This window comes from Symphodus melops, assembly GCF_947650265.1.
Source record: "Symphodus melops genome assembly, chromosome: 4".
NCBI lineage: Eukaryota > Metazoa > Chordata > Actinopteri > Labriformes > Labridae > Symphodus > Symphodus melops.
Genome location: NC_136694.1, coordinates 25,649,369 through 25,675,132, shown reverse-complemented (window position 1 = coordinate 25,675,132; position 25,764 = coordinate 25,649,369). Strand labels below are relative to the sequence as shown.

The following is a 25,764-nucleotide window of genomic DNA, read 5'->3' as shown; positions in this document are numbered from 1 at the left end:
GATCTCTGTTTCATGACTCCTCCTCCCTCAGTCCAGCCTGGTGTCCTCTCAGCCTTCCTCTGCTTCTCCTCATCTGACCAGAGTCTCTTCACAGCTCATCTCTGAAAACAACTCATCACCCACAGAGAGGACCAGCCTTTCACCTCTGTGCAGGTACGGCTGTTTACATTTCAAGGGGCAGAGGAGAACGTTTGATAAGTCAAACACTTGACTGCAAAGCTTTATAGTGTAGAGTGTGAAGTTGTCATTTTGCGTTGGGACGTTAAATTGAAATATGAACTTAAATTGATAACTCCAAAAGAAAAAAACTATCAGTACTATTTTGATCAAATCGATGATAACGGCTCATAAAAGCAACACGTTCTGCTTGAATTGTATACTTCACATTTAAGGGCAAAGTTCCTTTTATTGAAATATCTATAATGTATAATATACTACAGTATATACTATGTTAATGTTATTGTATAGATTGTATGTGAGGCCTACATTTCCTCTCGTCTTGTATGGAATAAGTTTATTCCTCAGCACGAAAGGCATCAGGTGAGGAAAAAAGGATTGAATAAGGTGGAACTGACCCGGCAAAAACAACAACCAAGTTTTTTCAAGCTTGAAGACTTTGAGCTTCCCCGAGAACTGAGCTCTGTCTTTGGTTTTCTTTTAAATCCTTTCAGGGAAAATTACACTTGAATTATCGGTATCTCGGTTTGTCTGAGGTCAAACTGTTAACATGTGAGATTGCAAAATGAAATTCAGGGAATTTCCTGTTTATTCAGAGTGATGAAGTCGATTTCAGACATTGTGTGGAAGATGACCTGTCGCTGACACCGCTTGAACATGATCTCATCATGACCATAGAAAGACATTTAATTCCTGAAGTGATGTCATTTTATCCGTACGAGGTGGTTTTGGTGCCAGCAGGTTGTTTGCATTTTATGACCAGGCATGAAAAGTATATTGGTACACTGAAACAAGGAGAGAAAGAAAGAGCTGAGCAACACAGCAAACGGTTACCTCTCCTTTTATAGGTATTGTTGCTTCTAGCCTCAAGTGTTGCAGATGTTCTCTGTCTGCTTTATGTACCACAGAAGAGAGATGTTGTGTACACAGTGAATGAAAAATGTACACACAAAGCCCTCCTGTACGTTCACAGAATGCCTTTCGGAGGAGGAAATAAGTGCGGCTGCTGCCAGAAAACCGTCTACTTCGCTGAGGAAGTGCAGTGTGAGGGGAAGAGCTGGCATAAATCCTGCTTTCTTTGCAGTGAGTATTTAAGTTGTCAGGTAACCTGCTTTATTCCTCCACTGACTCCCACTTCACAAAACCACTCTGAAATCACAAGAAGTGCCGGGCTGGAATTTGGAGTATTTGGCATCAGGAGATGAAAGTGAGGGGAGGCAGGTTTTCACTCAGACGTCTCAGTCCTTATTTGGATCCAGTGGAAACATGTGATAAAGGATTGGTCTTCCTTATATGGCAGGAGGAAGGTACACACACACACACACACACACACACACACACACACACACTCTCCCCCGACAGCATGGACTAGTATTTATCTGAGGCAGCTTAGCATGTAGTATGGATTTGCCATATTCTGCTTTGAAATGTCACTCATAGTTTGCAGCAATGTCACAGCATGACTTCTGTGAAGAATGTCACAAGATATTTGAGAGTTTTCTATGATGTGCCGTATAGTCTACTGTACACAGCACTGATGCTGTACAAGCAATTATAAATTTACTCATGGACTATTCATGGATCATTTTATTTTGTCCTTTAACTTCTTTATTTTAATCTTATTTTAATCTATAAGTATTGATCATTGTCGTCACTTTTTCTTGTCTTGTGCTGTTGATGGTGTTTGTGTAACAAGTCCGACTCACTCACAATGTTTACATGGACACAATCAAAATAAGAGTCTGATCAGAACACGAATGCTTCATGTAACACGCCAACCAGAAAAGACGGAGCCAATCCAATCGAGTGGGTTGGTTTGTACCGATCATTATCCATGTGAACACTTGATCTCATCGTGTCAACCTGGCTGACTGGAAGATATTCTCACTGTGCATGTCTGAGGGTCCTCGCGCACCCTCTTCATTTAATGATCACAAGACAATTAGCTCTGTGCCTGTAAGGATGGTTTATGCAGATTAAATCCTTGATGTCACAGCTGGATCTCTTTATTTAGCTTCCATGTAAACAGTGAAGCTGGAATCCCAACATGAAACCAAACCTACCTACGGATACACTCAAAGCAACCTAACCCAACCTAAACAAAGAATGATAGATATACAAATGTTGACCACTGCAGTACTGGCCCTTATCTCGTATCCCTCCAACACCAGAACAACAAAAGAAGAATCAGTAGACTAAAGGAATCCTAATTTAGGAAACAGCTACGCTAAAGTAAAGCTGCAGCTCAACTCCGAGCATGTTCTGGCATTTTGTTTTCGTGGGAGGGCTGTAGATACACAACACTGCTTATTTTGTTATTTTAAAGACATCTTAAAAGATGTGTTGCTCACATTTTGTTTTACTTTTTACAAACATTACATACAAAGTGTTGATGTTTGGTTTTTATCCATGAAATTGCCCAAGAGAAGATCCTCTGTTCAGCTCAAACAGCCTTCCATGGCGGCAGCCTCACTTTATGTGAGAGCTGTACATGGAAAGATGTCATTTATGAGGAAGCTATTAAATTATGTATAACACTGATCAGTGTTTCCTCATCGATAACACTTCAGCTTGTTAATAATTTATCCATTACCGGTCCTGAAATCAAAGCTGAAAACTAATCTGAATCTGTTTCTCTCATTGTTTTCATTCTCCCTCCTGTTGTTGTAAGTGGTGTGTAAGAAGAACTTGGACAGCACAACAGTAGCCGTTCATGTGGATGAGATCTACTGCAAGTCATGCTACGGCAAGAAATATGGGCCCAAAGGCTACGGCTTCGGAGGTGGAGCGGGCACTCTGAGTATGGACACGGGAGAAGGACTGGGAATAAAGCCTGAAGTGTGAGCAACACACATTTCACGCTCTGGTTCAATTAAACGATGTGCAAAAACAATCTGGAGGTCTGATCTGAGAGTTGAAACAAAAAATATATTTATATTTGTTTCTTTTCCTAATGTTGTATATATTTTATCAGCTATTTTGTTTCCTCCCTTCCTATTATTATTCTTTGTTTTCTCTTGATAGACAAGCCCCTCATCGGCCGACAACTAACCCCAACGCCTCCAAGTTTGCCCAGAAACCCGGAGGATCAGACGTCTGTCCTCGATGTGGTAAAACGGTGTATGCGGCAGAGAAGGTCATCGGAGGAGGCAATGTGAGAGAGACTTGATGCGTTTCGAAAAAATGGAACCACGGAATGAAATGTTTGTGATTTGTGAGTTCTGAGTATAATTTTTATGTGCCTGAAATTGACTCTCTGCTCTCTCATCAGTCTTGGCATAAAAGCTGCTTTCGCTGTGCCAAGTGCGGCAAAGGACTCGAGTCTACGACCGTGGCCGACAGAGACGGAGAGATCTTCTGTAAAGGTTGGGTTATGTTAGCAGGAGCTTAAGTACTTGGTATGATGATGTGATTCACTGATGGGAAGAATATTTCGAAACTATTCTGATCACCTAATGCCAGAAATACAAAATGTTTCCTCTATCCCACTTGTAAACAATGAGGTCTTTGGCTTATGTAATAAAATAAAGTTTCTCTGACTGTCGCTTGCTGGCAAAAAGCTGCACAAAGAATATTTAAATGGATATTTTCAGTATTTGCTGACAACATATACTTAATATGATTAACTACAATAATACATAATGGAAAAAATATATATTTGCAGTCCCAAAATCAAACATGAACATGCGACTTTTTGTGGCAACTGACATAAATGTAATGTACGATTTAGCAATCTGGTGTTTTTAATGACTGAGTTTGAATAGTTGGTCAACACATTCTCTGGTTCAAATGCTGTGTCTCTGAAGATTTCATTTTATTAAACCATGAATTACTGTAGCTGTAGTTTGTATTTTATAAGTATTTCTAAGTCTCTGTGATGTCATTGACAGGCTGCTACGCCAAGAACTTTGGTCCCAAAGGTTTCGGCTTCGGTCAGGGAGCAGGAACTCTGGCTCACTCGCAGTAAAGCCTGAAGGTTCGTCTCAACTGAGACGGACATCTGCGCTCTGATAACATCGCCTCTAGGATCCTTCAGTCGAGATCTCACCTTTTTCACGCTGCCCTTTCACTCCAGCTGAAGGCAAAGAGGAACGAGAAGACGAACACAGCTTTTTATCCCACTTCGCTGAGAAGGTTCCGCTCTGAATGTTGCGTTTGAATGTGGATTGTGATGTCCTACTTTCTGACTGGTTAGAAAACAAGATGCTGAGGATTTATAACTCACCGAATTCTAACTCAGTGTTTGGATTTGACTGTTATGCAAGTGATTTATAGCGTGCTGTAAACTGTGGTAGCAATATGAAGAGACATTTACACAGCTAATTCAACAGAGCAAAGTTTGACACATGTCACGTTTGATTAATATCCGAGTCGGTCTGAGCAAGAACAAAATAAATTTGTCAAGACTGACGGCTTTGAATAATCAGCCTCACATCATGCTTCTGTTACACTCTTAATAAAGCCTTTCTTTTTGCCATGAACGTCAAGTGCTGTACAAACTGTTTTAAAATATGAAATGCTGACAAACAAAATAAATATGAGGAAAAGCAAAGCCAAATTTTGTGAGCTTTACACAGCTGTCTTTGTTCTGTCCGTTTCTCTGGTCTGATGAAATCAGTGTTTTTGTGTTCATGTGGGTGTGTTGTTATTCCTTCCAATCATCATCAAACAGAGCTAAATGCCAGCTGTTGTGGTGAACAACGGAGTCGCAGTGCTCAGCCCCGTCACTGCCTGCACCGAGGAGCTGGCACCCTGACCGGAGAGCCAGGCAGCTGTGGTGCTGGAGCTGGTGGGGCTGGTGGTTTAGGGTGCAGCTGTTTGCTTTGGCACTGACTGCAACATGTGGGAGTCACATAAACGGCTAAACTAGGTCCGAAATCCATGCAAAGATCAAAATATTAGAAAGGGATCTGATCAGAAGCGTTCATGTGTTGAGGATAATAGTGAATAACTGGAACAAAATCCTGTTTAATCTCTGACCTTATATATATATATATTTAAATGGATTTACTGAACGTCCTGCAGCAAATATGACAATAACACCTCCTAGTTTAAGTCCATTTAGCCTTTTATCCACCAGGAGGCAGCAGAGAGACTTGATCCAACAGTAAGTCATCAAGTGAAAAGAGTCAATGTTCGTTTACTTAGAAAAAAAAAAAGTAATACCACTGATTGACTCAATGTACCTTGTATGATTTTTTTTTAAATGCAGAAGGCTAATGCACCGATTTTACAGCTTTTTTCTGTAGTGTATCAATTTAAATCACTAAAAATAATTATATTCTTACAATCAAAAATGTAACTGTTGTTTTCGAAGCACCTCCCCCAAACACAAACAATAAATCAACCTTCAAGTGAGGTCGATGAGCTTGTCCTACTGTGCAAAACCAAAATCGCAAGAACAAAAGTACGAGCATCGTCTGCTTCAGCATGAGCTGCTAAAGTTAGCATGCCCTAGCTAACTTGCCTCCTATTAACAGCAGCAACTGTGTGTTATGTTTCAAAAGGAATATTTTATACAATCTTATTTTTGGTTCATATGTAAGGATTTAAACAAAGTCAACCCCTGATACGATACAGTAACGGCCAATCATAAAAGAGTACTGTTTTAATATTGAGTGCTTGTGCCTGCTCACTACCAAACATGTTTCTATCGCAGGAGTGCACATTTTTTATTTTGGGTCGATCTTTTAACTTGAATGAAGGAATGGTGCTATGTGGAAACAACTGTATACGGCTCTATAATCCCCTGGCAGCTCTGTGTATGAGTCAGTGTTTCCTAGAGACACTCCAGCAAACACATAGGACTTTGTTAATCCTGCAGCCACATATACTGTGGGATTATAATCAGCTGCTGTGAGCCAACAGTCTGAATCCTTGGGTCCTAAATCAAATCAGCGTCAGAGAATTCAAAGTCCTGACTCAGCGGGAGTGAAAGAACAGTTCAAGTGGAAATTTCAACTGTCATACCATGCAAATTCAATTATTTTATACATGACTCATTCAGTGGTGGCATGGAATAAGAACAGGCAGTAGTTTCCCCATCCTTTTTGTACTGAGTCTGACTCTTCATTAATGTAAGTTTGTAATGAAAAGAGTTGGTGGTCCAGTAGGTCAAAGACACTGTGTTGTCAGGAGGTCTGCAGCCCAGCAGCTCTCTGTCAGTAGCCCTATTCAGACTGCTGTTCAACGTGCTATATTAACAGTACAGTGGTGAGAAGGGATTGGCAGGACCAGCGAGGGAGCGTGGCGCAGGTCCGTGTGGAGGTCCTGCTGTGCTTCCACAACACCTTTAAGAGAATGTGAATTTACAGACGGAGACACCAATATTACACTGCTATGGAATCAAAACTGATAGTCTTCAAGCGTAATTACAGCAGAGTTTCATTTTTGCACCGATGCAGATTTTAAGAATTTAAAGGGCTGCTGAAGCAGACATGATTTCACATGAAGTGTTTGGTGACGGCTTTACAACACAACAAATCTATCTCTAAAGATCAAAGATAGATAAGATATTGTCCAATACATCAGATTTTTTTCTCAACCTAACGATGTTGGTATCAAACCCAAATATCTCATATCAATCGGGCCTCTATGGAATCCAATGAGTGACGTTACTCAGACTTCGTTCATTAAGTCTATTGGACCATGGTGAGGCTAAATGATTTTAGTGTATGGTGAAAGCAAAATAAGTTTATTGATTCTGATATCATTATAACAACAGGCATCTCTTGGTGTTTACACCGTCTTTTAATATTACAAGTCTAAAATGTTAATATTTAAAGTCCATGTCAGTCCCTCTGTGTCTGTCTCATCTCTCCCTTTGTTTACCTTGAGATCACAAACAAGTGTTTCTCTGAGACCGACTCTCAGCCTGAACTTTAAACTTTGTGCCACTGCCGCACATGCTGAACACAGCTCCCTCTGAAACACAAACAAGACTGATCGTCCTTGCATGAGTGAAATTAGCTTGTTTTTACACGTGCAGACACTTTCATGTGTGTTTATAATTCTGCACAAACGACCACAAGGGCATACAAACACTCATTTGCAAGTATCAAAGATTGGCAGCATCACATGGTGCAGCAATTTGTCTATGTTTAGGCTTAAGCTAAATGTACAGTGGAAACAGCATTCCTGCTTTTAAACTTAGCATCGTCTGCAGCTATTATCCTAATTAGACAGAAGGGGCCCTGCAGCTTCAGGAGGGACGGGGTACATTTCCTACTCACTGTTGTTAGGCAAAAATCACGTCGGGAAGACACCTGTGACCGTAAAAAGAGTTTGGATACAAGATGAAAAGAAGAGAAAGCTTTCAGGAACACTTGTGCAAGTGTGTAAGACTGAACAGAGCTGGTGAGTTAAAGTAGAGAGGATCCCACTACAAGGTTTAAAGAGTAGAGGCATGAAAAAAAACTGAAATAAAAGATTAACAACTATGTGAGAACTGCTGAAGTGAAAGTTGATGAGGATGCAGTCGAGCCCGTCCTGGCACAAAGAAAAGTTCACACACATCAACGAAGCAGCAGAAAGCCGCAATCTGTCAACACAACATGACAATCACTATTAAAAAGAGACCGCCCCCTAATACAGTGTGTCTGTCTGTGTGTGTGTGTGTGTGTGTGTGTGTGTGTTTCTATTTAAATCTCCCTGTGATAGAGGAGGGACAGGGAGGGAGATATCACCGTGTCGTCTTCTTCTCTCCATCACGTTTTGTTTGTCCGCAGGCACAGCGTCAACACGAGAGGTAAGGACTGCAATCTCTGATACACTGTTCATTTAACTACGAGGTAAACTACTTCAATAAAGGATGATGCTGTCCTTTAGACCCGAGGGAGAGTTGTATTGGTTTGAACTAAACTGAATGTTACTTTGGATTGGAGCTATTCTAGGAGTAATACATTTTAGTTTTAATGGAAGAAATGATGTGAAAACATCCATTCAGGGCCACAACCACAGGTCATGTTCATCATGGTTCAAGCTACATATTGTTTTCTTTATTTATCAATTAACAATACATTTAAAGAAAAACGTGTAAAGTTGCAGGAGCCAGGCTGGACATGTTAAAAGGCATCTTATTCAGTTGGACCAGCACTCTGAAACCTTTTAATATCCTAGATGAAGCAAACAATGTGACTCAAATATGAAGTATGTTGTTTGTTTGATCTGCTGTTAATCGACTGAGTAACTAAACAAGGTTTAGATGAAAATGTCATTTTTGCTCCTACTACAGAAGTGTAAAAGCAGGATATGGATCGAATGTGATATCAATGTAGTTAATATATTTTATTGAATATAGACATCATGATTAAAGTGAAAATGAAGGTTCAGTGGTATCATGAGCAGAGAGAAGAACAACTTAAGGGGTTATGTAGGATAGTAGATAGTGTTGTGAGAGATACCACAGATGAAACATAAAGCTTAATTCATTGATTAGTCCTAAATGTAAAATATTGTCAGAAATTTTTTTAATATTCAAGATAGAGGAAGAATGCTTGACATTTAAAATGCTGCTTTTTTTGAAAAAGTTTATTAGGTTTTTTTATTTTGAGATAGGACAGTGGATTAAGTCAGAAATCAGGGAAGAGAGAGTGAGATGACGGATTCAAACCCCCAGCTGTCTGCTTGGAGGACTAAAGCCTCCAAACATGGGGCGTGCACACTAACCACTCAGGCGCTCCTCGAATGTTTTTCTCATGTGATGGTAAACTGACTCTCTAACGTCTGTCCAACAAAGCAAGAAGTTTAACTTTTATACATTGCTGTGGAAAATAATTTGGTTGCATCCTTAAAGAAATTGGTGACAAGATCTCAAAAGTATAAATCACCCAAACAATCATTTTAAATGTGATATAACTTTGACTTAAGGGGCCAACTGCTGTGTACAAACGGCCCTGCATCATTTAAAGCTTGGACTCTTCTGGGAATTAGGGAGCCGCTCTATATTTGTGTCTTTTATCCAGAGGAAAAGTGGGGGTGCAGGCAGGAAATGTTATCTGTCAGCTTGGTGCCTTGCACACTTCACTTTGCTCTGTGGCAGACGAGCATGTTATCAGCACTGAGAGGTGACTGCATGAGTCAGCCCATCAGAGAGTGATGACGTGAGAAGCTCCATCATCTAATCATGTCTAACATATACTTGACATTTGACTGCAAAACAGGGACTTAAAGACAGTCAAAAAGATCAATGGATGTCTATAAATACTTTACATTACCATTGTTGTAACACTAGACAGACGCCTCCTGGTGGAATGTCTCCATAGTGGATCTAAAAGGGAAGCTAGTGTTAAGACCCTTTGGGGCAGTGGGCCTAAGTGGACTCAGCTGAGCACTTCAGAGGCTAAAAGGTTTTATTTTTGTCTTCCAGAGTGAATCAAAATCGCCAAGATGCCTGAGAAAACGTAAGTGTCTTTGTTTGTCTGTCATTGTTTCCAATTCCAAAATAAGGGTTGGTTTCATGCAGCAAATGGAAATGATGTAACACGCAGACAATGAAGTATACAGTAATGTGTAAAATATCCAATTAGTGCTCATTAAAATTGTTGTAACTGAATGCTAACGCTTCCTTTCTCTGTCTGCTGTGTTCTCTTTTCATTTCTACCGACAGGCCGGAGGTAAGATTGCAGAAGACAGAACTTCATTTAACATCTATTAAGATCGGTGGCAATGACGCTAAATGTCTTCTTCTTTTGTAGAATAAATCTAAAATCTCGGCCTCTCGCAAGCTCATGCTGAAGGTGAGTCCAGTTTGCACAGACTGACACCTCAAATGAGCGAATCAAGCCGTTTCATGTCCTGTGTGTTTCTGTATTTTAGAGCTTGATGGTCGCCAAAGCCAAAGAGGAGCTGGAGCAGGAGATGGAAGAAAAAGAGGAGCAGAAGGCAATGTACCTGGAAGAGAAATCACCTCCTTTACTGACCAGCAGCATGTCCTTAGCTGAGCTACAGGTAAGATCTACATTCATCACACAGATGTTCACATCTGCAAACTAATAAATCTGTAAATGGTCTAAGTGAATGAAACTGTGTAGCTAAAGATCTGTTTTTTTTGATGATGAGAGAAACTTCCTGTGTCTTATTTTTTTTTCCTCCACAGACGTTATGTGAAGAGCTGCACGCTAAAATCGACGTGGTGGACGAGGAGCGGTATGATATTGAAGCCAAAGTTATGCACAACACCAGAGAGGTAACAGAACACTTTTAGGGATAAGACAACAATATCCAAAGGGAGGAATCAATACATTAATATCTTAAAGTGACACCAATTTAGTCCACAGAGTGAACAATACATACACTGATAAATACACTGAAACTCAACAGCTACTTCTAACCCTGTTTGCATTTCATATGGTTACAAGCATTATTGTGTTGCCTGGATAATCACAATGAAGAAATCATTAATACGGCCAGCAGGGGGTGTACTTTGTCATCTTTCTGGAAGCTTTGGAATGAAAAAACGTTTCTCAGATTTGCGACGTAAACATGACTTAAACCAGGAGCATAAGAGTAAAACACGACAACAACATTTTGGGCTTTACACCCTGTAGCGTAACTTATGGGTATATTAAATTGGGCGCCAGACAGACCACTAAGTCCGTCAATACATTGTATGCAAGTAGATTAAAGCACACTACGAAGCAAAATTAAATCAAGTTGAAATCCATGTATTTAACACAAATTCAGGACAAAAACATTTCATTCATTGGGTAACTTTTAAATCAAAACATCATATAACCAAAGATGTCCCAACACTTTGGGTTAATAACCCTCAAAAACACAGTCCAAAGTTTATGTCCGTTTCAAAAATGAAAAAATACATTAATGAAGAAAAAGGGGGCTTGTGGGTGGGGGAGTGGGTGGGTATCTTATAGTGGGGGAAAAGGAAGGGGAGTCTGCTTTGGGAAAACAGGGGAAGTCTATAGGTGAGATAGGAGAAGGGAGAGGGGGGGGGGGAAATATTACCTGTCCAGGATGTTTTTGGAGTAGAGAGGTTGGGTTGACAGGGTCGTCTTCTCCCAGTCATCCAAACATGAACTGATCCATGCCGACTGGATCATGCAGATCCCTGCCACCAACAATCCCAGTAGAAACCACAGTGGTTTAAAGATCCAGAGAACTAAGGCAAGAAACTCCAAAAGCTTAGCACCTCCACAAAAACATTAAAGGTGGCTTTACCTCCTTTCCACCTTTCTCTTCTCTTCTCCACTGTCTGTCTCTTTCTTCCTCTTTTCACTCTCAACCCCCCCAGGTGCAATCAATCCTCATTTTCTTCCCTCCAAGACACGCTCCTTTTTTTCTCTGCTGTGCAGCAGGTTGCCTCTGCACCCTGACTGCTACAACCCAGAGTGTGAAGTCCAGGCAACATGGCCACCATGGGACTATTGTCGATATATAAAGAAAATACAGGCTTTTTAGGGTGTGGAAAATGTATAACACAGGCATATTACTATGCCGTGCACACATTTTCCGAAAGACATGCACTGGAGTAACTAAAACGTTTGAGCAATGCCTTAATGCATTTAAAAAAGTATATATCCAGGTAATTTCCAGAACAAAGCTACTAGCAGCAGCCTTAATAAATACTCATGATGTGTACAGGAAAATCATCACAGATACTTGATTCCATTTCAGGCCGTGTCAGAGGCTTTTAGATGAATTCGAACTAATCAAGTCAAAACACCTGCAATATTAACCTGCAAATGAGCTCAGACAACACTGGGACACACCTTTGTAAACTTCCTGTCTACTGTCCAATCAGATCAAAGACCTAAACATTAAGGTGCTGGACCTAAGAGGGAAGTTTAAGAGACCCAGTCTGAGGAGGGTGAGGGTCTCTGCTGATGCCATCCTGCGCTCCCTGCTGGGCTCCAAACACAAAGTCTCTCTGGATCTCCGAGCTAATCTCAAATCAGTCAAGAAGGAGGACACGGAGAAGGTGGGTTTGGGAATAATGTGACTAAATACAGAACGAGCTAAAGGGATGCTTTCAGCCAAGAAACCCAACAGCATGCAGCTGCAACAGAGATGTTTCAATGCCGTCATTTATGTTCGCAAGCCTTTGGCTGACACCCATATCAAGAGTGACAGATAAATAAAAAAATATTTAAATCAGCTTTCTTAGTTTGCCAAAAGAGAAATATGCCACTGACACAAACTGACATCACATTTATGTTTAAAGAGATTCCCAAAGGGCTTATATGGCTCGAGTTAAAACTCTTTTTGTTTTTAAATCTATTTGAATGGTTTTCGACTTTTGGACGTAAACATGGTCTAAACATGCAGAATATTTGTAGATTAGCACCTGACTGGTTAAGATTTGACAGATTTCCTTCCTCTTTGCAGGAGAAGACGGTGGAGGTGAGTGACTGGAGGAAGAACGTGGAGGCCATGTCAGGGATGGAGGGCCGCAAGAAAATGTTTGATGCAGCAAAGGGACAAAACCAGTAAACACATGTTCAGAAACAACTGGATTATTATATTACATCAGATGTCATCACTTGTAAACCAAAGAGCGAGAGTACAGCACAAAACATTCATACACAAACCCTCCAGTACTTAACAACTTCACAAAGTACATTTCTTCATATTCTGTTTGTTATGTTTCATTATCACTGAAATAAAAGCTCCAGATGTTCTCTCTCTCTCTCTGTCTTTTTGTCTCTTAGTTTACTTTAAAGACTGTCACATGAGATGCTTTCACAACCAGCTCTTCTGTTTGTTGTCAGTGGAAGATAAAACATACTGTTCTCTTGCAAATGCATAGCTTCACACCTTTTAACTGCGATCAAACATTCAAAGAATATTTTGCAAGCTGGTAAAAAGTATTGATATGTGGATATATTTCCTCGATTCACAATGAGTAGGTCTATGATTGTTAAAAAGAAGCTAAAAACATAAACTACACAACACAAGCGAAGTCATGTCCGAGCTGCCTCAAGAAAACACATTTGCAGATTAAAAACAGTAAACAACAAATACAATTTCAGCATTCACTGAAAACAACACGTTTTACGTTTCTATGGAAACAGACATTAAGCTATCTGGCTAGCAGTTACGTTCTAGGTAGCGCTAGTTTATGGCTAACATCAGAACAGAATGGTGATTTAAAAGTAAACAATCTCACTGACAATAGCAGTGTGTTTGTTTTCCTGAAAAAAAAATCTCACAGTCTCTACATGTTGTTGGACGGGATTTATGTAGGGAGGACTGTTACAATAGGCTTCACTTAAGCACATCAGTTATATTAATTTATAATAATTCATCGCTCCAAGGTTCAGCTGTCTTTATCTCTTTCAGTCTTAATGTTTATACTGTACCTATTTAAGAATATTGTTAAAGCCCAGATGGATGGATGGATGGATGGATGGATGGATGGATGGATGGATGGATGGATGGATGGATGGATAGATAGATAGATAGATAGATAGATAGATAGATAGATAGATAGATAGATAGATAGATAGATAGATAGATAGATAGATAGATAGATAGATAGATAGATAGATAGATAGATAGATAGATAGATAGATAGATAGATAGAAAGTCCTCTCACCATTTGGCTGTATTCATTTTAATCTAAATACAACTAAAACTGCCCAGAAGTAATATTTTTACACAATGTAAATCTAAGCCTCACTCATAAACTACCTCCGCAATATCAATGCAATAAGATAACAATAATAGTCTGATTTGTAGTTTTAACATCCGATGCATGTTGAGGAAGCAGGTCTTGTTGGTGTGCAGCACATGTCGTCCATATTGTGTTTCCTTCTCTGAAAACTGCAATTCAAATGATCCTCCAAAGATTCTCCATTCAGGGGATGATGGCTTTGGGTATTTTAATAAAGAAAACTGAGAAAAATAAGCAGTAGCATATTTTTAGAAACAAAAAACATACAACCTAATATACCATCGCGCTCCAAGTTCTCAAGGTAACACCCTCTGTGTTTTTTTTCTTCTTTTTTTTTTACATATGTGGTGTACTGATAATTTAAAACAACAGTATACTGTTTATGGCATTTGTCATTTTGCTTCATTGTGAGCATCACAATGCATTGCTAGCTAAAGTTCCTAACTGTTTTAGATCAAAACAGTATTTTAGTGTTGAAAATTGGCCGTAGATTAACAGCAATTGCTTACAATTTAACTTTCAAATCAAGCTTATTGTTTTCTTAGTGCAAATACTGGTGATATCTTTGTGATATCGTGGTGCAATACCATCACACTATAGCCTGCATTATCTTAAAGTTTGAAAGTTACTTAAATAATTGCCACAAAATCAAGGACGCATTTATATTGGATACATTTTATCAGATGTATTACTAATAACATAATAATAATAATAATAATAATAATAATAATAATAAAAATAATAATAATAACAATAATGATAATATTTATTATTTTTTGTTACTAACAAATCACTTTATCTGAATTCCTCTGAAGGCAAAGACCCCAAAAGAAAACTGGCAAGTAAAGAAAAAAAAAAAGTGGCTTTGGATTGCAGTTTCTATTTATGCCACAAGATGGCAGTAAAAGCTCACATCCAGTCCAGTGAGAAAACCACCCTGCTGGTTTCAATGTTTATTTATTTGTATCGCGTCAATTCAGAACAGGTGAATCTCGAGACACTTTACACAAAGCAGGTAAAGGACCTTTCTCTTTGTCTGTAAACCTGAACAAAAGAGCAGGTAAACAGACCATGCTCATCGTTATGTTTACAAAAAGCAGGTAAAGAACCTTACTTAAGGCTATATGACAAGAGCAGACCCGGGCGTATGACGGAACAGCCATCTGCTAAACTGCGGATTAAACCTGGCAACACAACATAAAACACGGATCACATTTATGTTTTTTAACAAGCTAAACTAATGTAAAAACTTTATCAGTTATGGAGGATTGAGACCTGTTTGAGCTGAAAGTCTGTGTCTGGACTCGTACTGCTTCATGCTTTAACACAGACTTAATGCTCCGTGTTGTTTGTTTTGACGTTTTGACTCACGTGGAGCGGGCGGAGTTTACAGCAACACAAAGAGGAGGAGAACTTTATTCATTACCGTGATTGTAATAGTTCAACTACTGAATCCTTCCATGTCTATTCGTAGTCTTCTGAACATTTAACCATAGCATGTGTTTGTCATGTGTATTTATCGACATGCTTTGTGTGTCCTTGCAGATTACACAGCTCTCTTTTTATGGTCATGTTTTGAATTTTCATCATCTCTTCTGTATGCTGTGAATTGTAAGCATGAGGTTTTTACGTCTCACAGTGCAACTGGCCCCGTTAAATGACTGTAACAGAAGAGAACATTTATGATTAATGTTTAGTTTTCACTTCCTTCCAAGCTTCTCACAAAAGCTAAAACACTAAAATACTTTTAGTGTTTATACCTCAGGTTATTTAAATAACACAATATTTTCAATCCTACACTTTACTGAAAACAAATAAAGGACAAAAGTAAACGTGACTCAAATGTTTGAGATGAATTGTGTATGAAAGAAAGAAAGAAAATCCCCCCCAAAGGCAACTAACACAAAGCTCACACACAAACACTCACTCATGGACTTTCCCTGTCAGGCAGGTGAGAGAAGTGTTGGCTTGTTTTAATCTTTCATTTTTTAAAAACATTTCTTGTTCTCGTTTGTGCTCAAACAACATTTAGCCAGGATCGTGATACTTTACATCAGACTTCAGACAGTCATATCATGAAAAATGCCATGTTTTTTTTGTCCTTTATCCAGCAGTCTAGTGTTGCTGTACCTAACGCCATCATCTTTTTAAAAAAGCTTCAGATCCTTTTGTTTCAACTTGCTTTTGATTTATCTGTTTTGTATATTGTTCAGTTTTTGTTTTGTGGTTTGCTTTTCCTTTGCTGTCCTTTATAAAGCACTTTGTGCGATATAAAGACAGTTTTTTTTCAAATCATTATTATATTATTATTAGCTAATAAGACCCAGAGTATGGAGGGTTATCCCTTTACCCTCCAAGAAAAAGTTACAGCATTTACTGAATATTGTAAATCAATCAATGATGTGAATCAGAGGAGATTTAGGAGTGGGTAAAACTTTTGGAGACTGATACGTGTGTATACGTACCTAACGCTGCTCTACACCACTGCCTATTTTTATACAGAATCAAGATGACTATTATACCAGACACTGTGTTGCATCACTGAGTCGATGAAGGAAATTCCGAAATCTGACATTAACATTTCCCTTTACAGCAACTCGACTTTTGTGAATTGATTTTCATGAGCGCCCAAGGACCCAAGTCTAACAGTGCAACCGGCCTCGACAAGATTTAAAACACGAGTCCAACTTGTCTCCATTGACTTGAGTATTGAACTCACTCCTGGAGGCTTTAAAACAGCGGCAAACAATCTATAAACAAAAGCAGAAATGGGGTGGGAGGGGAAGATCATTCAAGCAAACAGACTTAACGTCTTGGCCTTGACTCAGGAAAGACAATCTGTGATGTTATGATCCAGACTGTGAGGTCAGGTTCAATATTAACAGCAAACAGTGGGAGTATCAAAAGACTTGGCATGTTCATAAAGGGTGTTGTTGATAACATGCTGTTGCATGCATGACTGAGGGCACATATTAAAGATTGAAGGTGAGCTGCAGGAGATCACTTTTATTTTTATTTTTCTAATGGTAACCTGCTGTGGGACCAATGCACAAACATTTGACTGCAAATACATCTCCAGTCTGTGGAACGAATGTTCCCTTTTATATAACACTGTAAAGTAAATATTTGAAGAGGTATCAATGGATATTAATTCAAGGTTAATAATTTGTATATGCTTGTAAATCAGAGGAGCTTTAGCCGTCCTTTTGTGTATTTTCGTGCGCACAGGAGCGCAGGATCACATCCAGCCTTCCTCATGCCACAGCTGAAATACTGTACAGTAATCCCGTGCTGTTATGGCTTCGTTTTTACGTGTAAAAATAGACGATGCAAGTCCATAGAGAATGCATGTTTTCCCAATACGAGTTAATGCCATCTGCCATCTGTTTGCAGGTATGTGCACACCCATTGTAGACACGGGCATGGTGCCGCCATGTGATCCGCTCCTGGGTTTAAAAGCTTAAGGCCCACAGAGAGGAGCCCAGGATACAGTTCCCCATTGAACATCGTCTGAAGAGCACATCACACTCACTGGGTAGGTCTGTCTGCTCTTCTTATATGTTTTTTTTTTTTGCTTTTTTATCAGTAATTGCATATTTTTTTCTATAAAAATATTCAAATGAGGCTGTTTTAAAAACTTTATCAGTCATTGTCCTCTTTTAAGTTAGGTGCGCCATCATGTCAGACTCAGAAGAAGCAACCCACGAGTGAGTAAAGCTTCAATTTGCACAGATCCCGGGGTGTTAATAGCAAACTTATGCATGCACAGATGGAATCAATCCTCACAGAAAAATGATGGGTTGTGTTTTTCTTTTCTTTCAGGGAACAGCGTGAGTCATTTCTGTCAGTTCGCAGATGTGAAAGAGATAATTCGTCACAGTTTGTGAACGTGTAGTGTAGCTAAGAGGCTGCAGATTCGCACATCTGGATGCAGACAACTGCTTAAAATGTGCATGACTATTGTGATTATGCTGCATGTACACAATCCAGAAATGCATTGATGTGTAGTCTGATGTTTGATATTCTTGTTGCACACACTGACCTCTTCTCTTTACCTCTTTGTTCGCTGTGAAGAAGAGGAGGATATTGTTGGTATGTACTGTAATACAAACAATATCTATTTGAACAACGTTGCTTCTAAATGCCAAAAAACTAAATTGCTGCTGGTAATTTTTTTTTGCCACTTTGTCACTGCTTTACGCACTTAAGCCATGCATCTCTTACTTACTTAACACACTGCATCTGCTAAGCTGCTGGCCTCACCACAGCTTACTGTATTTTTGGCGTGCTGGTGCCACCGTAGGGGCAGCTGCTGGCTTTGAAGCTTTTGTGCAGTATTGACCTTTGACCCATAGTCAGTCCTTTTTTTTTCTGTGGCAGGAGACAGTTCAGCTTCTGCGAACATCCCAGCAGATCTGTTCTTTCAATTCAAATAGCACATTGGGTCACCATCAGAGAGATACAAAGGTCATATATCTTTATTTCTGTCTCCATTGTGAGGTGGTCCAAGTGGGCCACCGTACAGCCCCTCTGTCCCTGACACTAAGCAGCACCTGTCCTTGTCTGCGTCGCCGTTAGAGACCAATGTAGGTCAATTTACGTTCTCAATAGAGGACCTTAGGGAGAAAAGCGCCCCAAGCACAATGCTCACTTTCATTTTTAGGCCTGTTAGAGGGCCGCTAAAAGCAGCTTGGCTTACCTTTTCTGCAGCAGGGAGAGGTTAAGTTTCCATCTGTGGCCAAAAGAACTCTGACTAAAAGGTCAGTGTCACCTTTTGTCCTAGGCCTAAGAGGACGACACTTTTGGGGACAAACATTTAAGCTGGAGTCTGGTGGCAGAAAAGAAAGTGTCCCTCCTTCGGTGATGATAAGACATATCCAATCGATTGTATAGTAACCATGAACGTTGTGATGAGAACAAATAAACAAACATTATTTAAAGTTTTTAGCTGCACAGTTTCATTGAAACAAGAGTAAATGCTTCAGAGTTCATAAAATCCAGATATCGCTAGGTGCTAACTTGTATATACAAAGATATGAAGATAATCACTACATGACTTATAGTTCAAATTAAAATGTCAGGTTGTAGAATATCCAAGAAATCACACAAATCAAGCAGGAATCTAAGAAAAAGTTTGCAGAAATAGTTTGTTTACGGATTGTCTTGTTTTGAAGGCACTGTCAAAAATACGCATAGATCATAGAAATGCAATTTGATCTAAATGAGACTGTTGATTTGTTTGCTCTCTAACTCTACATGCTTGCTTTGCACAGAGGAGGAGGATGAGGTGGAAGAGATAGAGGAGGAGGAGGAGGAGGCAGAGGAGGAGGAGGAGGAGGTAGAAGGTAGTATTGCTTATGCTAATATGTTTTTGCATGTCTGCACTATAGAAATGATTTTATTCTTAACACATTATTAAAAACCATGATGTGTTAAAATATAAAGAATCATCGTCACTATTAGGGTTAGGGTTAGGAAAACCATTGCATTTTCAGATGACTTTCAAAAATGATTATAATCTTTGTGTGCAAACTGGATGCTCAGAGGGTAAACGTTGAAATGATTAACTTCCTAGCTTAATACTCACACTGCCAGATTCAGATCATCAGAAGAAGCTCAAATGAGCAGGAGTTACATGGTTTGTCTTTAACAATGATGACTTATAAACAGTGTCATGCGGCCACTCATACCATCAGTGTACCTGAATACCTTTTAAGCTGGTCAGTATTAAACAATTTCATGTCAACCTTATATTATAGAAATACACTTTGTGTTAATATTTTTTTGAGATACTATCATGTTTCTTGTATTTTCACATCTCAATAGAAGAAAATCTATTTAAGAAATAACAATTGCATTTTTGTGTGACAAAGCAACATTGATTTTTTTTTCCGTTTCCAGTGGAATTTCTTACTCTGAAGCCTTTTATTGACGTTATCAGAGCAAATCATCTAAAGCTCATTCTTTAAAACAGAGAGAGAGAACAAAACGCGCCTGTATCCTTTACCAGCTCTGTCTATCAGCACTGACAGCAGATGTTATCAGTCTGACTCTGTCACCTGCAGGTGATGTTGGCGCCACAATCAATGACAAGTCATTATTCACATGTAGCAATCAATACTGACACCTAGTTTGTCAGGGTTAACGTCATGACATGCCAGAAAATAAGACACACCCGAAGAAGTTCGACCAAAAAGAAAAGTAGTTGTTTCAGAAATCTTATATCTTTTTTTCTTGTAAAAGTAAGTTGGCTACATACACATGTTCTAACTAAGTAGGTTTAGATAATGTTCTCACATGTTAATGTGTAGTTTCACATATTTTTTTAAACACACACATACACACAAAAAAAACTGTCAAGAAATTCAAAAAGATTTTTTTTCACCCAACGATGCTTTAGTTAAAAACCCAAAAGCAATAAAAACTTATTTTGGTTCAAATGTATACAAATGGAGCACAAGATATTTAATTATAACTTACCTCTAACATCATATAAATAATACAGATTTAGTACCTGGTTATGTGATGAAGAATGACTTTATCCACATTTTTATTCATACAGTTAAATTCTTTAAGTTAAAACACATATGCAATGATAGAAGTAAAATGGTAAAGCTAAAGAATAAATCCAAAGGTCAGCATCAAGATTAAAACCAAATAACTTGCTCCATTAAACCTAAATTAAACTAAACATGTCTACAGTCACATATATAATCTGAAGACTTCATAGGACTGAGAATCTTCTCTTTTCGTTCATGTGGGTCAGATGTCAACTTTTACTCCATGTTGACTTTTCACTGACCTCATTATCTCTCTGCAGACGGGGCAGAGGAAAATGAAGGAGGTATGTACCACAACATTTAGGAAGATCAGAGGTCATGTGTTGACAGGATGCAATGTTGTTACATTATTTTTTTTTTATTTTTTAACTTGCATCATAATCTGAGCATTTGATATTACTTTTTTGTTTTCATAGAAGATTCAAAACCCAGGACAAAGTAAGATAAGAGTTTAAACATGTCTTTTTTTTACCTCAAATAAATACACAACGCTTCATGATAGACATACAAAGATGTTCTTATTTCTACCCTCAGGCTTGGTTTCGTGCCTGGCCTGGCTCCTCCTAAAATCCCAGAGGGAGAAAAAGTTGACTTTGATGTGAGTTCACCTCATGATTGATTTAAATTTACTCCTACAAGCTGAGTACAATTTCATTTCTTGATTATATTTCAGCTCACACTTTGACTTCTTCCTATAATTTCAAGGACATTCACAGAAAACGAATGGAGAAAGACCTGACTGAGCTCCACACGCTGATTGAAGCTCACTTTGAGAAGCGAAAGAAAGAGGAAGAGGAGCTTCTGAGCCTCACTGATCGCATTGTAGGCTTATGTTTATGTATTTGCCAGTCAATGTAATACATCAAACTTTTAGCATCCAATATCACCCATATTTATTGTCATTACTGTAGAATTTTTGGTTCGATAGGACGTGTTTTGGTCTTTAATTTTTCCACCTTTTCCTTATTAGGAGAAACGTCGATCTGATCGTGCAGAGCAGATGAAGATCAGGGCAGAGAGAGAAAAAGAACGACAGAACAAAGTAAATGTACGTATCGAGGACAAATACTTTTTTAGATCACAACTGCAGAACAGAAGGCCAATCCCTACTATGAATAATGCTTAAACTTAATTAAATAAAGTACAAAGAATGAAATTAATCTCTGTAGATAATAACTAAAAGTACATTTTTCTCCCCCAGGAAGAGAAAGCCAGAAAAGAAGATGAAGAGGCAAAGAAAAAAGCAGACGATGATGCCAGGAAGAAAATGATTCTTTCCAACCTCAGTTTCACTGGATACAAGGTGATGGAGTCCTGATTATTTTAAATTGCCCACACACATTTGACTGTATAGTGTAGCTCACACGACGTGTTCTTCCCTTGACCAGCAGACACAGACTGGACCAAAGAGACAAACCGAGAGAGAAAAGAAGAAGAAAATTTTGAATGAGCGGCGGAAAGAATTGACTATTGATCACATGAGAGATGATGCTCTTAAGTAAAAAAAAAAAAAAACACTTCTGGTTACTTCATTCAAGTCAAATACATTTATGATTAATATGACATACAAAACTTGCATACGTCATCCTGTGAGCGCTGCTTTACTATTGTTGTCCCTGCAGGGAAAAAGCAAAGGAACTGTGGGAAAGGCTGCACCAGCTAGAGGCAGAGAAGTTTGAACTTCAGTATAAGGCCACAAAGCAGAAGTATGAGGTAAGATATCAGCATCATGCATAAAAAAAAATGTCCTCCCTGTGATGTGTACATCACAAAGGTGAATTTTGAACACACAGACTCCGGGAGGCCAGCCAAAACAAAACAGGCCATGACAGAAAGAGTTATGAGATACTTACATAGGACTACAGATAATATCTAAAAAAACAGATTTCATAGCTACCATAAGTGGAACTCAGCCAACAATAACTTGTGCGTTGACACTGATGAAAAAGAAATGTCTTAGTACCTGCACATGTTTATTACTCTGCTAATTACCTTAGCTTTTAGCTCCCCATCCAGTGTATCGCACATAGACCACACGAGACTTAAAAATAAGTATGGTTTAGTGGAACGGAAGCTATAAATGACCTACTCTGCTCACTTGTTACGTTTTAGCATTGCTAGCTAGTTTGAAAGTGTTAGCGTACTTCAATATCTTTCGGTTTGTTTTGGCATAAGGCCAGCTAGCTCTCTGTGGCTGTCTGACAAGCTAGTTTACAGAACAAGCCACACGGCAATGAACAGTTCCCAAAAGTGTCTTTAAGAGTTTTATCTGAAACAGTATACTGCAGTAGGTTTTAATTAATATCCAAATGAAAACTTTTTTGCAGGTCACTGTGCTGAGAAACCGGGTCAGTGATCATCAGAAAGTGTAAGTCAATTTTGCAATGGGAACAGTGGTATGTGGATTTCTTTTAATGATCACATATTATCTTCCTTTTCAACGAGTTAAAAAAAGTCTCAGAGCTTTCAAAAACTATGTCTGTGAAGCTTCTTGACAAAAATCAATGCTAAACCTGACTTTGATTATGTCTATAAACCCCTCTATTAAAGCCCTGCTCAGAACAGGATGTTTCTGTTTCTTTAACTTTAAAAGTGAGTGACAGTATGATTGACCACACACATTGTGATGTCACAAAGGGAAAATCTCTAAACAGCCAGCACATATTTTCTGAAAAGTGGAGCAGCTAAAAAGACAGAGAGAATGAACTTTTTGCAAAATATGTAACCTTGAGAAACAGCAACAATAACGTCTGTTCAAAGAGAGACATTATGTGCTTCTTCTGTGCAGGCCTGTATCACTTCTCTTATTAATTAAGCTACTTTACAAAACAGACCTTCCAAAAGCACTGAATAAACTGGTAGCAGAGTAGAGCCCAGTAGCTTTGAAAGTAAAATTAGATGAAGCAATATTCAATTATTCCAGCACTCCAGTCAGATTTGAAAGAATAAGTCCTGAAGTGACCTCCTCTAGCTTGCCCCTCCTGTTCTTGGTTTGGCCTCCCTTCGGCTCCTCACATCACTGATCTCTGTTCGTTTGAAGCGGCATCAGTAACAGGTGTTTGCGCCAGCTCAGTACCTCCAGCCAAACAGGACTGGGAAAACAAAAACGCTCGATCACATGAGAAGTGTTTTTTTTAAAGGGCAGGCCAGAGCATCTAAACAAAATATATGAAATTGCGAGGTACAACAGCTGAGAGATCTCGTAACTGCTACATGATATCGTCTGGGTTCATGTAGCTCACAATAAAACAATGACTGACCCCTGCTGCCATCCAAATCATGTCAACCATTCCTCCTGATTACACAAGGATCTAAAGAAAACTTTAACAAGCTGATCATGTTCTTATATCAGCAGGAGATGGAGACTGGCTTTGCAAGCATGTTGATTCACTCACTGATATTATTCGACTTCCCATATCCATGAATTGTAAAAGGTCAGAGTTAGTCGCAGCAAAATGAGTCTTGTAGCTGGTAGCAACAGAAGATAAAGATAGCAGGGAACTATTTGGTGCCAAATCCCCCTCCAAAAACAGACTGATATAAAGCCAACAGTACTGTAGCTACAGTATCTGAGGCCAGCACTTTTCTGCAGAGCAGGGATTCCCAACCTGTGGGTCAGACCCATTAAAGTAGTCCCAAGATCAATCAAAATATGTGACGTCACGGGGGCGCCGATAGCGCACCGGCAGCGTGCGCGCGCGTACCATGTTGCGAGGCTTTGCTCCTCGCGCGGGCGGCCCGGGTTCGCGTCCGGCCTGTGGCCTCCCTCCCGCATGTCTCTCCCCACTCTCTCCCCCCTTCCGACTCTATCCACTGTCCTCTGACTCTATCAATAAAGGCAAAAAGGCCAAAAATAAATCTTTAAAAAAAAATATGTGACGTCACAAAGGGCGGTAACCCCTCCCACAGCTAGTGTTTGTTGAAAGCCGGAGCCACCAAAACCTTTCCAGAGGGGCGTGGTCAAACACAGCTCATTTGAATTTAAATCGACACCTACAGAAAAGTTCTGAAATAGAGGGGCTTATAGACATGATCAAATACAAGATTATAGCAGATTTGCAGAACGTTCCCAGACATGTTTTGAGGAGCTCAGAGACTTATTTAGACTTGTTGAAAAGAAGGATGATATGTGACCTTTAAATGTTTGTTTTTAAAATAAAAAAAATAATGTAGATAATATGAATATGAAACACAGGAAGGCAGTCTGAAAATTTGCATTTTGTGTATTTAAAAATGATTAACAAGGCATTAATTTTACAGCTGTTTGGGACATATCCAAGCTCACATTTTAACATTAATGGAACTTGTGCAGCAGGTAGAGTCAGACCGGGACCAGGAGGTGACTTGACGCTTCATAAAGATTACTTTTAAAAATGAAAATAAAAAAAGCAAAGAGCATGAGAAAAACACTGCATAATAAAATACTAATGCATTTACAAAGAAAGGCGGTTGATTTGGCGATACACAGGAGGCAGGTTGTATTCTGGCTTGTGTTAAAGATTTCTGCTGACTCTGCTTTATTCTTAGTCCAAAGGGAGGGAAGAAGCGCGGCCTGAGAAAGTAACACCTGACATCAACCTGCAAAATCTGACGGCCAAGAAGTTACTGAGAGGAACATGAACAACATTCTGATGTTTAGATAATTAAACATGCAAGAACAAATGTGTACTCTTCAACATGTTTTCTGTGAAATAGAGTGCATGTCGATTTCACCTGTAGGAGCGTCTTTGATTGCACCCTGATCAGGCAATGTGTTGCAGCGTGTGTTTATTTAACAGGGATTTGACAGGAGGTGTGTGATTCTTAATGACTGAAGCATTTAAGGGCATACAGTTTGGCACAACTGTGCTCATGTAACACTCACTTATATGCCCTACCAATATATCTTATCATTTCTAGAGAACTAAAAGAGGAGCTGAAAGCAATAATTGGTTCTTCCATGTTGGATGTTTTGTTTTCAATGAATAAAAATCTTTCTTTAAAGAGCAGAAATAGAATATTGTCCTTCCTTTAAGACTTTGGTTTCACTTGTGGGAACTTTGCGATTAGCACTAACTTCAAGATGGATACAGGCACACCTTGTTCAATGAAGTTAAATTGTGTTTGCCAAAACATCTCAGTCATTGTTTGCTATGGCAAACCAGTTATTGCAATTGGCAGTTTTGGGTCAGTTCATGTGTCTTAGAATATAAAGATCATACCTCTAACAGAGCAAAGTGATCGTTAAAAGCCTCGTAAATCTAAATATTATCTGTGACACCTGAAGATTCAGTCGGAGCACAGTGCACAGTGTAGTACAATGACAGCTGTAGAGTCTGGCTACAAGAGCTCATGCTGAAGCCTTCAATAATAAATTATCTGGGTGGAGTGTAACTGAATTTGGAAGATGAGCAGCTC

The 25,764-nt window shown here is 39.1% G+C and overlaps 3 protein-coding genes and 1 long non-coding RNA gene across 5 annotated transcripts; all 4 read left to right on the top strand.

The window, feature by feature from the left end:
* On the top strand, window positions 1-4,735 carry csrp1b (cysteine and glycine-rich protein 1b). Its single transcript, XM_079341347.1, has 6 exons — window positions 1-153; window positions 1,151-1,260; window positions 2,849-3,017; window positions 3,202-3,331; window positions 3,449-3,542; window positions 4,068-4,735. The coding sequence occupies exons 2-6, from the start codon at window positions 1,152-1,154 to the stop codon at window positions 4,142-4,144; spliced, it is 579 nt and encodes a 192-aa protein (XP_079197473.1). The 5' UTR covers window positions 1-153; window position 1,151; the 3' UTR covers window positions 4,145-4,735.
* Window positions 4,736-9,876: 5,141 nt separating this feature from the next.
* Window positions 9,877-12,809, top strand: tnni1b (troponin I type 1b (skeletal, slow)). The gene is made up of 5 exons (XM_079342071.1): window positions 9,877-9,914; window positions 9,994-10,125; window positions 10,274-10,363; window positions 11,936-12,112; window positions 12,520-12,809. Exons 1-5 carry the CDS (start codon window positions 9,906-9,908, stop codon window positions 12,622-12,624), a joined length of 513 nt encoding a protein of 170 aa, XP_079198197.1. The 5' UTR covers window positions 9,877-9,905; the 3' UTR covers window positions 12,625-12,809.
* Window positions 12,810-14,748: 1,939 nt separating this feature from the next.
* Window positions 14,749-17,885, top strand: LOC306822651. Its single transcript, XR_013778913.1, has 4 exons — window positions 14,749-14,822; window positions 17,201-17,342; window positions 17,476-17,514; window positions 17,630-17,885. It is a non-coding gene; the product is annotated as an uncharacterized lncRNA (long non-coding RNA).
* A 2-nt stretch (window positions 17,886-17,887) lies between these two features.
* tnnt2b (troponin T type 2b (cardiac)) lies at window positions 17,888-25,351 on the top strand. 2 transcript variants are annotated; one of them, XM_079341789.1, is made up of 11 exons: window positions 17,888-17,899; window positions 20,628-20,651; window positions 20,784-20,805; window positions 20,902-20,965; window positions 21,073-21,189; window positions 21,338-21,415; window positions 21,569-21,670; window positions 21,756-21,865; window positions 21,990-22,080; window positions 22,695-22,735; window positions 24,895-25,351. In XM_079341789.1, exons 5-11 carry the CDS (start codon window positions 21,091-21,093, stop codon window positions 24,929-24,931), a joined length of 558 nt encoding a protein of 185 aa, XP_079197915.1. In that variant the 5' UTR covers window positions 17,888-17,899; window positions 20,628-20,651; window positions 20,784-20,805; window positions 20,902-20,965; window positions 21,073-21,090; the 3' UTR covers window positions 24,932-25,351. The 2 variants fall into 2 exon arrangements, with proteins under 2 accessions (XP_079197915.1, XP_079197916.1); XM_079341790.1 differs by lacking the exon at window positions 17,888-17,899 and having other exon boundaries at window positions 19,236-20,651; window positions 20,787-20,805.
* The last annotated feature ends 413 nt before the right edge of the window (window positions 25,352-25,764 follow it).

Excerpts from the sequence above, each read along its gene's own strand:
- tnnt2b (XM_079341789.1), top strand. The coding sequence starts at position 21,091 with ATGGAGAAAGACCTGACTGAGCTCCACACGCTGATTGAAGCTCACTTT. Across the intron at positions 22,081-22,694 it reads CCACAAAGCAGAAGTATGAG|GTCACTGTGCTGAGAAACCG; the intron begins GTAAGATATCAG and ends ACTTTTTTGCAG. Across the intron at positions 22,736-24,894 it reads GTCAGTGATCATCAGAAAGT|TCCAAAGGGAGGGAAGAAGC; the intron begins GTAAGTCAATTT and ends CTTTATTCTTAG.
- csrp1b (XM_079341347.1), top strand. The coding sequence starts at position 1,152 with ATGCCTTTCGGAGGAGGAAATAAGTGCGGCTGCTGCCAGAAAACCGTC. Across the intron at positions 1,261-2,848 it reads TAAATCCTGCTTTCTTTGCA|TGGTGTGTAAGAAGAACTTG; the intron begins GTGAGTATTTAA and ends TGTTGTTGTAAG. Across the intron at positions 3,018-3,201 it reads CTGGGAATAAAGCCTGAAGT|ACAAGCCCCTCATCGGCCGA; the intron begins GTGAGCAACACA and ends TTCTCTTGATAG.
- tnni1b (XM_079342071.1), top strand. Across the intron at positions 10,126-10,273 it reads TGTCCTTAGCTGAGCTACAG|ACGTTATGTGAAGAGCTGCA; the intron begins GTAAGATCTACA and ends TTTCCTCCACAG. Across the intron at positions 12,113-12,519 it reads AGAAGGAGGACACGGAGAAG|GAGAAGACGGTGGAGGTGAG; the intron begins GTGGGTTTGGGA and ends TCCTCTTTGCAG.